The sequence below is a fragment of the Pygocentrus nattereri genome, chromosome 16 (assembly GCF_015220715.1).
Source record: "Pygocentrus nattereri isolate fPygNat1 chromosome 16, fPygNat1.pri, whole genome shotgun sequence".
Taxonomy (NCBI): domain Eukaryota; kingdom Metazoa; phylum Chordata; class Actinopteri; order Characiformes; family Serrasalmidae; genus Pygocentrus; species Pygocentrus nattereri.
In genome coordinates, this window is record NC_051226.1 from 12050483 (window position 1) to 12065485 (window position 15003).

Sequence of the window (15003 nt, forward strand, 5' to 3'; positions counted from 1 at the left end):
TATGTGTATGTCACATATGTGCTTTTTTGACACTGAAAAACTCCGTTTTTAATGCTTTCCTTGAAAAATAAATGAAAGGGTGGTCTCTGACTTTTGCACAGCAATGTAAATGCGGTTCTTCTTTTGCAAAGGCCTGCAAGGTGTTTCCTCTGTGCACCAACTTTTCATCTGCTGTGCCACAATCAAGCAGATGACCCCAAAAAGCAGCTCTCAGTCTGACAATTTATATCAGTGTCTTTTTCAAGAGAACTGAATAGTGGAGAAGCAGAGAAATAACAAAACAAAATGAAGACGTATGCTGGTTATGGTGATTGGTTTCATTCCGTTTCATTTACAGAAAAAATAAATAAATAAATTGGTCTACATTGTGATCACTCTTCCTGGGCAGGACACGGAGTTGCAGATAAGTGTAAAAAAATTATAAAGGAAATCTGAAAATAGTATTTAGTTGGTGTAAGGGAAACAATGCTTTTGAAATCATTTGGAAATTGTGAAAAATGTGTTTAGACCTGCTAGATGTTTGTGTAAAATTGAATTTTATTTATTTAAATTTATTGAATACATCATACCATATGTCAATTATTTATGAATAGTTAGAAATACACTTAAAATTATTTTACCAGCACCACTTGTATAATTTCAAGTGGGTTGTCAGTGAAGAAAAAAAGAAAAAAAAAAAGATATATGCACACGCGCACACACACAAGATCAAAATAGCCTATAAGCATGATTGATTAGAATTAGAACCTTGGTCTGCTGCGTGATTTTTATGTGGAACCAACATTTAAACCAGAAATTCAGCTTGAGAGGAACATTTCTGAAAGCTTGTTGGGCAATTTGAGAGCCAACAGGCTTAATTTGAAAGTGATGAGTATTTTTGAAATATACAGGTTAACCATGTTTACTGCATCGCTCTCTATAGGAGGTGGCATTAGTTAGTTTGTCATCACAGAGACTACAGATCGGTCTGATGAGATGGAGGCCTCTGGCCTGCTGGTTTGTTTTGGGAGCTGCAGATATGAAAGATTAAAAGTAGAGACATTCATTACATTGTGAATCTATATTACAGAAAAATACTCCAAATTAAACTGTAAAATAAATACTTACTGTCTTTTGTAATGATGTGGACATCGTGTTGTTCTTGTGCCTTGTGGAGATCAGAGAACAGCTGTATTGTGATTGTGATATTGAAATATAGCAGCTAATAAATGCAGTAATTGCATTAACAGCATGTTCAGCTTTTTGGGATGTATATTTTTGCAGCATTGTGTTTATGTTGTAATTCTATACTTCCGTTCACAGTGCACTGTGCAGTTCCTTTTGATGTAAAATCACTCTTAAGCATACAGCTTTTGATCAACATGAAAAGAGTAAAAGGAAAGTGGGGCACAAACTAACACAAGGTCAAATGTAACATGGCAGTTTAATGCAGAAAATGCTTTTAGTCATGATGTATTTCCACAGCTATGTCATTTGTGAATTTTGACAGCAGTCAGGTATTTCTCCAGATTCACCCTGAAGACTGTTTTTTGTGATATTAAAGTTACTTTTTCATCATAAGCTTTAAGATAAAAGTCTTAAATACAATATTTTATGTGCCTTCTTGGTGGCTGTAGTAAAGCAATGGTTTGAAGCATGTAAATAGTGCACAGTGAAAGCTTGCCAGGCTAAAGGGCAGCCTCCACACGGCGGGGTTAGTTTAAACATGCTGTTACAGCTCAGCCTCAGAAATTAGAGAAGTTGTTTTCCTATTACGTAAATTAAAAACGGTCAGATATTTGGATGTCTTTATGCACTGATTCATCAAATCGTACCACAGATGTTATACAAATAAAATATATGTCAGCGTTATTGTACTGGTACTTGCTCTTCAACTTTGGGGTCAAAAAATTCATTTACCACACTTGCCACAGACTCTTATCACAAGTTTTTAATTTGATGAATATTTATTTTGATTAATATATTTTTTATATATTTAGATTGGAAAGGTCATCTGGTTTAAAATGCATTGATTTGTTTCGAGTTCATTGTGTTTGCATTGATTTACCAGTGTTGTCTATAGACTTAAAACTGGCCCCTCTGTTACAATTAACCCCGCCTTCTGTTACTTTGAATTGTTCATAAACAGCAGGTGCTGGAAACAAAGTTCATGTCTTCATTTCTTACTGAGATTTGTTTCAGTGCTGCTTATCTAAGCATATTATTAATCTTACTCAAATACTTCTAAAATTATCAAGAAAAGTCATTAAAAGCGAAAACTCTCCTGTAGAGCCTCTTTATATTTTATGAATGTATTTTTTGTAGACTATTTATGTTGGGAAGCTTGAACTGTATTGGATTTATTGTGACAATTTGGATTAAATTGATTTACCAGATATGTAGAGACTGTTGAAACTAGCCTCCAGTGTGTTACAGTTAACCCTGCTTGTTATATTTTTATTTATGCCACTTTTGGCTGAATTTTTCATAAACAGCAATGGTTTGAAACAAAGTTTCTGTTTTCAGTTGGAGGAGAGATGTGCAGGCTGCTCATATAAAAAATATATTTTGTTCAGATATTTTTAAAATTACATAGCAAACAATAAAACATGTTGAGTCCCACTAATATGCACATATGTCTTTTGTACTTCGGCTTAATGAAGATGAGGTGAATATGATAAGAGACCAGCATGGTATAGAAAGTGGTCAAAATACTGTGCGCTCTATGGATGATTATAGAACCCCTGTAATTCAGTGATATTGCTGAAAGTACTTACGGTTACAGTACAGAATGGTGATAATCAGTAGGATGAGAAGAAGACCACTGCCTGCAGCCAAAGGAATCAGAATCACAAGCTCACAACCCAGAGTGACCGCGCTGACCGGCTTTCTCCCTGCCAACAGTGCACATCACTTTCAGTATCACTGATCCAAACAGCTTTTTATAGCAAACACACTGTAAAGTCAGCAAGTCGTCCCTACAGCAATTAATTCACTTTGTTACTGAAACCACAAATAGAAACATTATTACTACAAACACTGATACACTGATACTACTAGTAATACTACTACTACTACTAATAATAATAATTTATTATAACCTTGATCTTTAGGTTCACAAAACACTGTGGATTTAGTCGTGAAGCGCTCAGGTGTCTCTCTGGTTGTTGCGACCACTTTGGTTTCTGGCTTTGGGTCTAAAAAAGAATTTTTTTTTCAGTTACATCATCACAGTATCACTGCAAAATAATATATATTACATAAATCACAATGAGAAGATCACTTGAATGCCTGATGCTCTCAGTAAACAGTAAATGCTGGTAGCTGTGTGACATCAAGGACACCACATTTAGCACATGTGCCATAATATTTTGATGACATTAAATAGCAAATAGACCAATAATCTCTGTCTTACATTCTGTTAACTTATTTGAAATTTACATCTAAATTTGAAGATAAAAAAGTAACTTTTTATTAAAAACCAAACATTCTTTACAGTGTACACTGTACCTACAGGTGTAAGTGGGAGGCTGGCAGTTAGAAAAAGAGATTAAAATGAAGAAGAGAGAAAAGAAAACGGAGTGTGTGGTGCTGTAATTAGTGAGGTTATTTGTGTTATGGTTAGTGCGCTAAATATGCAGCTCATCACCTGGTGTTCCTTGTAGGCTGGTCACAGGGCCAAAGTTCAGCTTGTTGTTGTTGATAGACGCACAGCTGTAGGAGCCACTGTCCGTCTCCTTTTTGAAACCTTTCAGCGTTAAACGTTTTGAAGATTTCATCTTCTGAGGGTCAAACTTGCTGTCCATGTCTCCTGCTTTTTTGTCCCCAGAACTGGTAAAAGATGCTATGAACTCTAACACTGAGTTGTTTTTCAGCCGAAACCACCACACAGTCTGTCCTGATGAGCTTGGGTCACATGAAATGTCCTTATCCTCACCCTCCTTCAGTACCTCAGAACAAGCACCTGATCAAATAAAACCTTACATAAATATTAAAATGAAACAAAACTGATAGGCGCATAGAACCCTATTGCATTTCCAGGTTTCGTAGTCTTTCAGCAGGCATGTGGAGGGCTTAGCATTGGTCAGTAATCTCAAAAATTCAATGATTTGTCCATATTTGCACTCTTTAATTGCCTATCAATTTTGACCCAAATCTGCCATGAAGTGCCACTATTTAAAAAATCAAGAAAAACTCCTATTAATTTTAACTTTGAGAAAAATAAAACACTTCAAATCCTAAGGCTGACATTTTTATCCAATTTTTTAAAATTCTTCAAAATTGCTTGCAATTGTTCAAAATTTGAAGAATTAGCTTTATGAAGTCTTTGGAGTCTGTAGGTAAATAATTGATCTCAATGCACAGAATGGCTGCAAGCTATCAATCAATCTATTCAGCAGATATTTTTCTAAATGTAGTGGCTATAATTTCATTAGCATTTCTTTGATTTTGACAAAAACGGGAAAAAATGAACACAATCATCATCTGAACAAGCATACAAAGTATAATTCAAATTGGCCTCAATAAGCCCCTACAATGTTTAATCTTGTGTGACTTTATTCAATTTTTATCAATATTATTATTATTATTTCTGTCTCTGATTGAAATAAAGAAAACAATAATGATTTCAAAATGCACGTATCAGTAAGACCTAACACTTTGCTAAAATACATATGTTTCAAAATTGCACAGAAAATGTTTAAACCCATCTTGATCACAAAATAGGCAGTACTATAGTTTCAGCATTAACTGCAAATACTTCAAACATACAAACAGTTAAAACGTTTCCTATATTTCTCTTGAGACACAGAAAGTCTCTGAATGTTTTGTATTTGTATCAGCTTAACAATTTTGCAATTGCCAGTTTTTCAAAAACTATTGTTTTCTAGTAAATCACCAAAGATTGAAAAGTGTTTTTTTCATACTGCTCCCTGGATTTTTATTGCATTCTCTCAAAGTTGGTCTTTAAATAACCAGTGATGACATATTCTCAATAATTATTAAAAGATCTTGCCTTTTAAGCGTAGTATGACTGCAAGATAAGAATCAGTCAGTACAGCCTGGTTTATTCTGACACAAGGTCAGATCCATCAGTAATGCTGAGATTGTGACTAAATTTGATTGGACTATAACCAATAATTAGTGTAGGAAGTGTTTATAATTTGCTTTAATCAGCCTCATCTTATCCAATGCCTAATGAACCGCCATCAATCTGAAATATTTTTTTTTTCTTTCTAAGATTAAAATAATAAAATGATAATGTCTTCAAATTATACATCTCACTAAGATCTAACACTTTGCAAATATATTTTCCTAAATTGTGCACCAAACCAAATTATAACCAAACTTGAGATATATGTACAGAGTGACAAACTGAGGGTGTACTCTGAATTACTTTTCAGTTATATTTCTCAATTATCACAATAGTTAAAAGTAGAAAGCTAGTGCCTAAAATAGTGCTTGGTTCATTATTGCTCCTTACCAATAAACTGTCTCAAAAATACAGTGCTGCCATTAGCCAGAAATTGAAGCCTTTCTTAAAATTTTTTCTTTTTATTAGAAAGTCTTTTATTGACAATAAGGCCTCACTGGATCCCAGAGATTGCCGCTTGCAGCTATATTATTTCATTCATATTTGATTTGCAATGTATGATTTAAAGTTATAATATGTCACGATTGGCTCATCCCACTCCATGTGCCTTTTTGTTTTGGTTTGTCCATGTGCATTTGTTTTGGTTTTGTAACTCCGCCCTGATTGTTTTCACCTGACCCTCATTTTCCCTGTGTATTTAAGCCCTGTGTTTGCCCCTTGTGTTGGTCGGGCTTTGTTCGATGTATTGGTCTTTGTTTGATGTCTCGGTCTCTGTTTGTTGTTTGATTCTGGTTTATGTCATGTCTGTCCCCTGATCTGTCCGTATTGGCTCTTTGACCCTGGATCGTTTTGACCACGACCCTGGATTTGCCCTTAATAAAAGTCGCTTACCTCCGCACATGCGTCCGCCTCATCGCTCCACGTTACATAATAAGCCTTATTTAGTCACTGAAGCTACTTGTTGTCTGTTGATTTACTGCCTTATCTATCTTTTGCCATCTTGATAATTAATAGTTAGAATTTTTATACATTCAGTTATAGTGCAGATTTAAATATTTGTAAACAGCAACATTTTAAAATGTTTTATTTAATGTTTATTTAATAAAGTGCTGTAATCATGTATTTACAATGTTTATCTGCTTAAAGATTTTATCACTATTTTTGAAATAGTCATTCTTCATTATTTATACTTGCTTTACAGCTTTCTAAGTTATTGTATAATCACCAAGCTCTGTTTGTAATTTTGAACATATCTAAATACCTTATTTCTTTTTACAGCTCTTGTAATACAACACTGTTTCTAAAAACACAATGTATTATCTATATTAAAAATGGCAACCCCACTTCTCCTTTTAAATTGTACAGAGGGGTGTGACAAGGTGATCCTGTGTCTGCGCTGCTTTTTAATATTGCTTTGCAGCGACTGGCTATGAGAATAAGGAATTACCAAAAAATACACAGTATTACATTTGGGGAAGTGGAATGTCTGGTTAGTCTCCAATGATGTATTGTTGTACATCTCAGATCCAGCCACGCCAGTTCCTAGTCTTTTAAATTATGTAAATTTGTTTGACAAATTATCAGAATATACTATCAGCTGGGCCAAAAGTGAGTTTTTGCTTCTGACTGGAACCTTAGATCCTTTTTTCTTAAATAAGAAAAGTGGTTGAGGAATATTTAACTATCTTGGCCTTAAAGTGCCGATGAATCCCAAATTGATTTTTAAGTTAAATTTCTTAAGCAGGGTAGATTAACATAAGGCAGACATTGAGCATTGGCATCTGCTTCCTTTGTCTATGATAAGCCGAGTCAGTGCAATTGAAATGGTGATACTACCAAAATGTATGTATATTTTTCAAAACCTCCCCATTTTTGTGCCTGCTACATTCTTTAACCAATTATATTCAATAATAATGCAATTTGTATGGGGTTATAAAACAGCATGTATTTCTAAGATTCATCTACAAAAGCTCTATTTAGATGGAGGATTGGCTGACCAGTGCTTAAACATTATTATTGGGCTAAAAATGCTAGAGCTCTTATGTTTTGGAAATTGGGATCTTCGTACAATCTAGTGTCAAAGGAGAGGCTGTGTTGGGTTAATCTGGAAGTTAAATCAATTACAGGGTCTTCTTTACTAGTTTTTCTGTCTTTAACCATAAGATCTGCTCGTGGGCTGATTGGCAAAAAATTCATTTTGAGGAATTCACTTCAAATATTGAACCAAATTAAGGACTTCCTTGAACCTCCTGCAACCTCCATTCATACGCCTCTCTTCCTTAATTATCTTTTTCCTCCTTCTGTTATGGATCATGCATTTTCCACCTGGGCTGAAAAAATGTTATCTAGTATTGGTTATCTAGTATTATCTAGTATTATATATTTAGTATACAAGAAAATAAATTTACATCATTTGCACCATTGATAGATAAATACATGTATAGTCTTCCTCATACATACTTACATACAGGTCAGACATTATGTACAAAAAAACATTCCAAATTACATCTATAAACCAACAGATGATCCATTTTTTAATTTATTTCTTATTAACCCTTACTCACAGCACCTAATATCTGCGTTTCTAATACTCTTATTTTCCTCCCCGGACGCTGACAGCTTCATGGGCTGCAGATATTGGCGCTTCTTTGTACAGGGATGTCTGGGAAGAGAATCTGTCCAGAATCTCCTATTGCTCCAGCAATTCAAAGCACAGGCTGATACAGTTCAAGGTCCTGTATAGACTCCATAACTAAAAAAACTTAACTATCTAGAATCTATGGATCAGTATCTTAACTTTGTGACATGTGAGATTGCAGATGGTACCTTGGCTCTTCAGTTTTGGTTTTGTCCAGTCTTACACGGTTTTTGGTCCAATATATTTTTATTTCTTTCTAATGTACTTGATATCCAAGTGTCTCCTGACCCTGTTGTTGCGATTTGTGGCTATTCTAAGTCTATAAGTGATTTTTCTCGAATTCAGCAGCAGGTTCTAATGACCAGTATGGTCGCTGCCAAAAAGGTCATTCTTCTTAACCGGAAATTACCCTTTGTTTTAAAAGACGACTGTCTGAGATGACACACATTGTCCAGATGGAGAGATTGAGATGCTGTGATAAAAAAGCTCAGAGACATTTTCATTTGATGTGGAATAAGTTCTTAGACAAGTTAAAAGTACCTTAGTTATGTTTTTCTTTTATCCTCTCCCTTTTTTTTGTGTGTGGATGTTGGATTGGGGTGGGATATGGGAGTATATTATGTTAGAAACGTAAAATTATAAATAAAAAAAATCTGAATGCATTGATATGCAAATCATAATCAAATCATCAAACCCTGTATTTAATTGAAAACAGTACAAAGACAACATTTCAAATGTTGAAACTGAGAAATTGAGAAACTGAGAAATGTTTTTGGAAAAAATACCCATTTTGAATTTGATGCCAGTCAAAAACAGGGTCATGTTTTCCACTGTGTTGCATCACCTCTTCTTTTAACAACACTCTGCAAGGTTTTGGGAACTGAGAAGCCCAATTGCTGTAGTTTTAAAAGTGAAAAGTTCTTCCATCTTGCTTGGTTAAAAAAAGTTTCAGCTGCTCAACAGTTGGTCTCCTTTATCATAGTTTTTGTTTCAGATGTTTTCAATGGATGAAAGGTCAGGACTGCAGGCAGGCCAGTTTAGCACGCGGATGCTTTTGCTACGGAGTCAAGTTGTTGTAATAAGTATGGAATGTGGTTTGGCATTGTCTTGCTGAAATAAGCAAGGCCGTCCATGAAAAAGACGTCATCTGGATGGTAGCATATGTTGCTCACTAATGCACCCCTATAAGTGATACTTTTTAAATCCCACAGATGGGGAAATTCCACCTCTGCATTTAACCCATCCGTGAAGTGAAACACCACATACACACTAGTGAATACACACACACTAGGGGGCAGTGAGCACACTTGACCAGAGCGGTGAGCAGCCCACAACTGCCCCCATGATAGCATCATGTATAGTGACATTTGAACTGTATGCTGACATCAAGCTGGATGATCTTTAGCCCAGAGGACACAATGTCCATAATTTCCAAATAAAATTAAAATGTTTGATTAATCGAACCACAGGACACCCGAAGGTCACAGCTATCCAATGTTGGTTTTTGGCTTTGTCCCTTGCATACAGAGATTTCTCTGGATTCTCTGAATCTTTTAAAGATATTATTTACTGAAAGATGATGAAGTCCTCAAGTTTTTTGGTATTTTATCTTGAAAAACCTATTCTTGAATTCATGGAGTGGTAAGCTTTTTATACCCAATCCTGTGACTGACCTGTCCAATTAAAAATTATTGTTTGTGAGGTATTCTACTGTTTTGTTTTTTTTTTTAGCATTACATAATTTTGCTAGCCTTTTGTTGCTCCATCACAACTTAAAAAAATGCTGCTGGCATCAAATTCAAAATGAGAATGTATTTTTCAAAAAAAGCATATAATTTCAAAATGTTTCAACATTTGTTTTGGTACTATTTTCAATTACATATAGGGTTAAATGATTTGCACATTTTTATTTTTTTTTACCAGGTAAAATGTTTGAGAACCAGTTCTCATTTACAAACATGACCTGGCCGAAAGGCCCCAATAAAAATAGGTCCACGGCACATAAAAACAGATACATACAAAAACAAGTATACATACCAAAAGTAAAACATAACAGAACAAACAAAAAAATACAGATTTACATAAAACAAACCAAAAAATTTGAAAAAAGCAGGAGTAAGGATAGAGAAAAATTAATATGTATGAGTAAGTGCATTATTTTTATCCATGATTATTAACAAGAGCAACAGTCTACTATTGTATGTTTAATTGTATGCTTGAAAGTGGTAAGAGGTGTTAAAATTGCAAGTTTCACTGCATTCTTTTTTTATTTACATTTTGCACAGCATCCCAAATTTCTTTGGAAATTGAAATGTGTGAAGTCTATATTGTACTATACTATCATGGTTATACTATTGCATAACTATATCTAGGTTACAAAAATTACATAGCTACATGTGAAGACCAGTCTGTTTCACCATTTGAATATTTCAACTCAAGGGACTATGAGAACTGCTTCTGCCATTAATGATGAATAATGTGAAATCAAAGCTGGTGGTTTTAAATTGATTTTGAAACCATCGACTGTCAAAAAAGGTAGCGGCCACCCTCTTACAGTCTGTCTCACACCTTCAAAATTCGGTTTAGAAGCCGCTTATAGCTCTGACAGAAATATGTATATATCTGGAGTAAGAAAACTGTGAGCTTACCATGAATCAGGAATAAAAGGAGCAGAAGTCCAGTGGAGAATCCAAACATTTTCTTGATTCTTGTTTGGTTTTTCAAATTTCCACAGCTCACTAGAAGAAGATGAGAACTGTAAGGAAGAGAGCACATCGACCCCCTCTTCCTCTCTCCACCCTGTTTTTCTTTTCTCCTCTCTCTTTGTCATTGTTTCTTGAACTGAGAGAATAGATATAGTTTACAGGCTCTAAATTGTTATCCTTTGTATTTTATAATTTATTTGTTATATTGTCTTTTTCATTTAAGATTTAGCAACACAAATGTCTGTCATCATGATTTATCATGCCTGTAAACAGACTGTAGTGAACTGATATTTAGACTTAGGGTCTTAAATATAGTGATTACATGTTAAAGGTTTCAGGTTTCTGTAGTGGGTAGTTTTGCCTTTAAAAGCCACTAGGGATCCTCGTGGTGCTGTAAACGTTTCTGTCTTTTCTAAAACTGTTATACTGTTAAATACTGCCATTACAAATAACAGTCAAGTCTTTAGACTAGACTGTGCATTAGCTGACCCCATTTCTTAACATCCAGCAGATTTAAGATTACTTTAAATGACACACCTTTCTAGAAAGGTATCACTTTATTCAGAAAAGTGTCAGGACAAGGATAGGACAAAAAAGAAATGTGCTTCTGAATATATATTCATATTACATGTATTTATACATAAGGCAATCAACACTACACTCCATTCTCAGAGATTTAAATATAAACACCGCCATTCAAAAGTTTGGAATCAATTGTCATCTTAACAACAAATAGTTTTTGTTATTTTATACAACAACACATACAATGTAAATTTAAATATTAGGTTTAAACTTGACATCAATAGGTATTTTCACGTTTTATATATGATATTTCAAGAAAAGTTATGAAGTACTGTACAGTACAGATATTACATATAATTATGCATAATTTCAAAGTTTACTGCTTTAAAATTTTATCATCACATTCTTTATTATTTATTCATGCTTTACAGCTGGAACACCATAGCAACTACCTGGATTACCATATAAACTCAATAAAGCTATCAAAAACAGTCATAAGTTGTTATTAACTGGCTTTGTCAAGTTAATTTTCATACTTTCTCTTTGTGGTTAGTTTTATAGCTTCCTATTAATATTCTCAAACCCATAAAATTGGACTAGCATATATATATATATATATAGTTAATATATATTAATTAGTTAATAACAACTTATGACTGTTTTGATAAATTTGGAATCAGTGCATTCAAAAATGTAAACAACATTCAAGCAATTTGGTTGCAGATAAATCCATATATATATATATATATGTATATATATATATATATATGTATATACATATATATATATATGGATTTATCTGCAACCAAATTGCTTGAATGTTGTTTACATTTTTGAATGCACTGATTCCAAATTTTGAACAGAAATTCCAAATATCTGAACAATGTTGGTTTGATAATATAATGCTGAGACAGAGCTATTGCTATACTTTATATCTTTCATGAAAACACTCACTTTTGAGAAGTGCTACCTAATATAATGTATTTATTTGTATTTAATTGAGGTTATAAAACTATGAAACCGTTACAAAAGTTTTAAATGTGTACACTCCTTTTTTGATCGGACACTGAAATGCCTTGATCTCACATCTGTTCATCTATTCAGTCACATCTGATTTCTACATATACTTGTTTGTGAATATTTGGACACCCTTGGACAAATGAAATATTTTGTTGATTTTCTAATTGAACAAAAAAAATCCATGTCTGCTTAGAGAAACTTAAACATGACATATTTCTACAAAACGTAATGCACAATTACCGTTTTTGCTGAATTGAATATATTGAAAAACAATTCAAATGATCATATTTTTGAACTGGAAGTCCTATGTGATGTAAGATGGGTTTAAAATCCTAAATCAAGGGAAAAAAAGATTGTTGGCTGGCAACAAGAAATGTTTGGAGGCTGTAATTTCAGCCAGTGGTCATACTGACTGAAAGTATGCCCAAAGTTATGCAAGTAGTTATTTTAGTAGTTTATTATTATTATTACCAGTGCTAAAAGTTTATTTTAAAACATCATTGAACGCATTGCTTTTTGTAGACTTTTAAATGTGGCAATGTGTCTGTTAATGTGTCCGTTACAACTTACTGGAAATACTGTGATTCGTGTCATTCGTCATAAAAATCTGCTAATGGTGATATGGTACTTTTGGACATATCGACTACCCTTTTACAAGGTGGTTTGGCTGTTTATTACAAAAGATTTATCTAACAATGACCACAAGACACATGGTAATCATTGGTAAACTGGAATAATCATGATGATCACCCAGTGTGGTTACAAATCCAATTTTACTGTATTTGTAGCTTAAATCAAATTGGAATGGAAGAGGGTAGTTCAATCAATCAATCAATCAATCAATCAATCAATCAATCAAACAAATCAAACAGTGAATCATCAGTTAATTATTCAAAAATCAGTTGATTACCAATCAAATTCTTCATCTTCACATTGATTAATCCAAAAAATGTTTAATCAAATAAAGATTTTAAATAAGGATTATAAATGCATAACACAACAAATCATTTTCTCTCACGTTGTTCCTTTCACTGCAGTGGTTCACTCAGACTGGAAGGCAGAGCAGGTACTGGAGACACAGCAGTTAAATCACTTGTGGAAAGCTGATGTTATGTAGGTCTGTGGAAAAAAAGGAATAAAAGTGTCTAAATAACACGTTCAAGAGGGGCAGCTTCTTCAGAAGAGTGGAAAGAGTCACTTTCGCTTGTTGGCAAGTTTCATATTTGCTGTCGTGTTGTGGTCTAGTCTTCTCTCTCTTCCTCTGCAGCACCTCAGTGTTGCAATCTCTTGTATCAGGAGAGTTTGTTCATGTTGTCAGTGGGAAAGTAACACAACATCAGTGAGGTCACCTGCACCTTTTTTTGTGGTCCGAGCAACAAGCATTATTTGTTATGGATTTTCCTTTCTGTTTATTTGTTCATTCAACATTTATTCATGGATGTATCACTGGCTAATAGTAACATATACATTGTTTTGCCTAGTGCTACATTCTCACTGTTTTCCTTTTGTTTGTTTGTTGTTTTTTTTTGTTCATGCACCAGTCTTATGGTTATACACTATAATTCTTAGATCTATTGTTTTGGGTCCAAAACAATCCAATGACAGTGAGGTCTCCTGCAGTGTGAACCAACCACTACTGTCAGCATCTTAGGTCTACTTTTCTCACTTTTTCCTTTTTGAGAACCATGTACCTAAGATGTTATAATTTCTTTACATTTTTTTATCTTATTCTCTACTGACATTGGATTAGCATGCTGCAGTGTGCGATCAGGTTCAGCACAACTTCTGAAAGACCCCGACATTACAATAAACAAGATTTTCTTCAAGAAAAGTGCTGAAAAAATTACTTTCAAGGGCGGTGATGGGGAAGCCATAGATGCTTTCAAGATAGAAGTAATGTTGTGTGTCTCTATACAGCTAGATATAAATGCACACACTAGTACTATCAGAAAAAAACTGCTGACAGCTCTGAGAAAAATGCTCACAGGCACGTTCTGATACGTGGTGGAAAATGCAATTGACTTTCAGACGACAATAAAGTGATTTACTGTACAGAGATTTCATTCAAACTGTTTTGTTATGTATGTTTGTATTGTTTTTTCAGTGTAAATGTGTGTGGGTGGGATGTTTTTGTATTTTTTATTGTTATTTGCATTTTTTTTTATCCTGTAAGTGGCATTACTGAGAGTTTGTGCTGAATCAGGTAATATAAAACATGCTTGTTCAGCGTCTAGGGTTAGTCATTAAATGCACAAGCTGAATAGTTACATTCACAAATCTACTCTATCAGTAAAAGTCAGTAAAAAAGACATATGTTTACTTCTAATGGATATTGTCTTATATTATTTTAACAAGCTGGTTTTATTAGGGATACCTTAATAAAAGCTGTATTTTGTACTTTAATTTAAGAAAAATTAACAGAACCAAAATATATAGAGAAATATATTGACAAATGGCATTAAGAAATAGACCCCAACTTTATAATTTACATTAACTGTGAATTATGTTTTATAGCAGTGTTATAAACAGAAAATGTCTGTCACATTAGTTTAAGGCCCTTTATGTCAGTACAGCATATTATCGTCAGGTGCAACAGCACTGGAGCCTGTAGTGCAATGTCTTTATTGGAGCCCTTTTGAGATAATTTAAGCAGTATTACATCCATTACTTATGGGTATGATAACAATATATGTCAACAATTGTTCTATTTTAGTGCACTTGTTAAGTGAGAACATTATACCTATTTAATATTATATTGTGGTTAAAAATATTCATCCAGTACTACAGAAATAGCCCTGCTCCCCGTTCACCCCTGGAATCTTGTAACTCTAATGAGTCACATGACACCAGGGAGGGACAGCGACACAACTGAGCACAATTTGGGCATATTCACTGTGAGGTGTACTCACTTGTGTTGCCAGTTTTTTAGACATTAATGTCTGTGTGTTGAGTTATTTTCAGAGGACAGTAAATCTATACTGCTATACAAGCTGTACACTGACTACTTTAAGTTATTTCCAAGTTTTATTTTTTAAAGTTGTCCCATG

The 15003-nt window shown here is 33.9% G+C and overlaps 1 protein-coding gene across 1 annotated transcript; it reads right to left on the bottom strand.

Annotated features, from left to right (window-relative positions):
- Positions 1-598: 598 nt before the first annotated feature.
- LOC119265375 lies at positions 599-13181 on the bottom strand. Its single transcript, XM_037545754.1, has 7 exons — positions 12975-13181; positions 10358-10447; positions 3629-3943; positions 3081-3176; positions 2757-2873; positions 1108-1147; positions 599-1010 (listed from the first exon to the last, which is right to left on the bottom strand). The coding sequence occupies exons 2-7, from the start codon at positions 10404-10406 to the stop codon at positions 956-958; spliced, it is 672 nt and encodes a 223-aa protein (XP_037401651.1). The 5' UTR covers positions 10407-10447; positions 12975-13181; the 3' UTR covers positions 599-955.
- Positions 13182-15003: the final 1822 nt, after the last annotated feature.

What these genes read in the sequence shown, in the direction of transcription:
- LOC119265375 (XM_037545754.1), bottom strand. Translation starts at nt 10,406, where the DNA reads ATGTTTGGATTCTCCACTGGACTTCTGCTCCTTTTATTCCTGATTCAT. An exon ending in TTGTGAACCTAAAGATCAAG is followed by an intron (nt 2,874 to 3,080) that starts GTTATAATAAAT and finishes CACTGTTGGCAG; the next exon opens with GGAGAAAGCCGGTCAGCGCG. An exon ending in CCACATCATTACAAAAGACA is followed by an intron (nt 1,011 to 1,107) that starts GTAAGTATTTAT and finishes TCATATCTGCAG; the next exon opens with CTCCCAAAACAAACCAGCAG.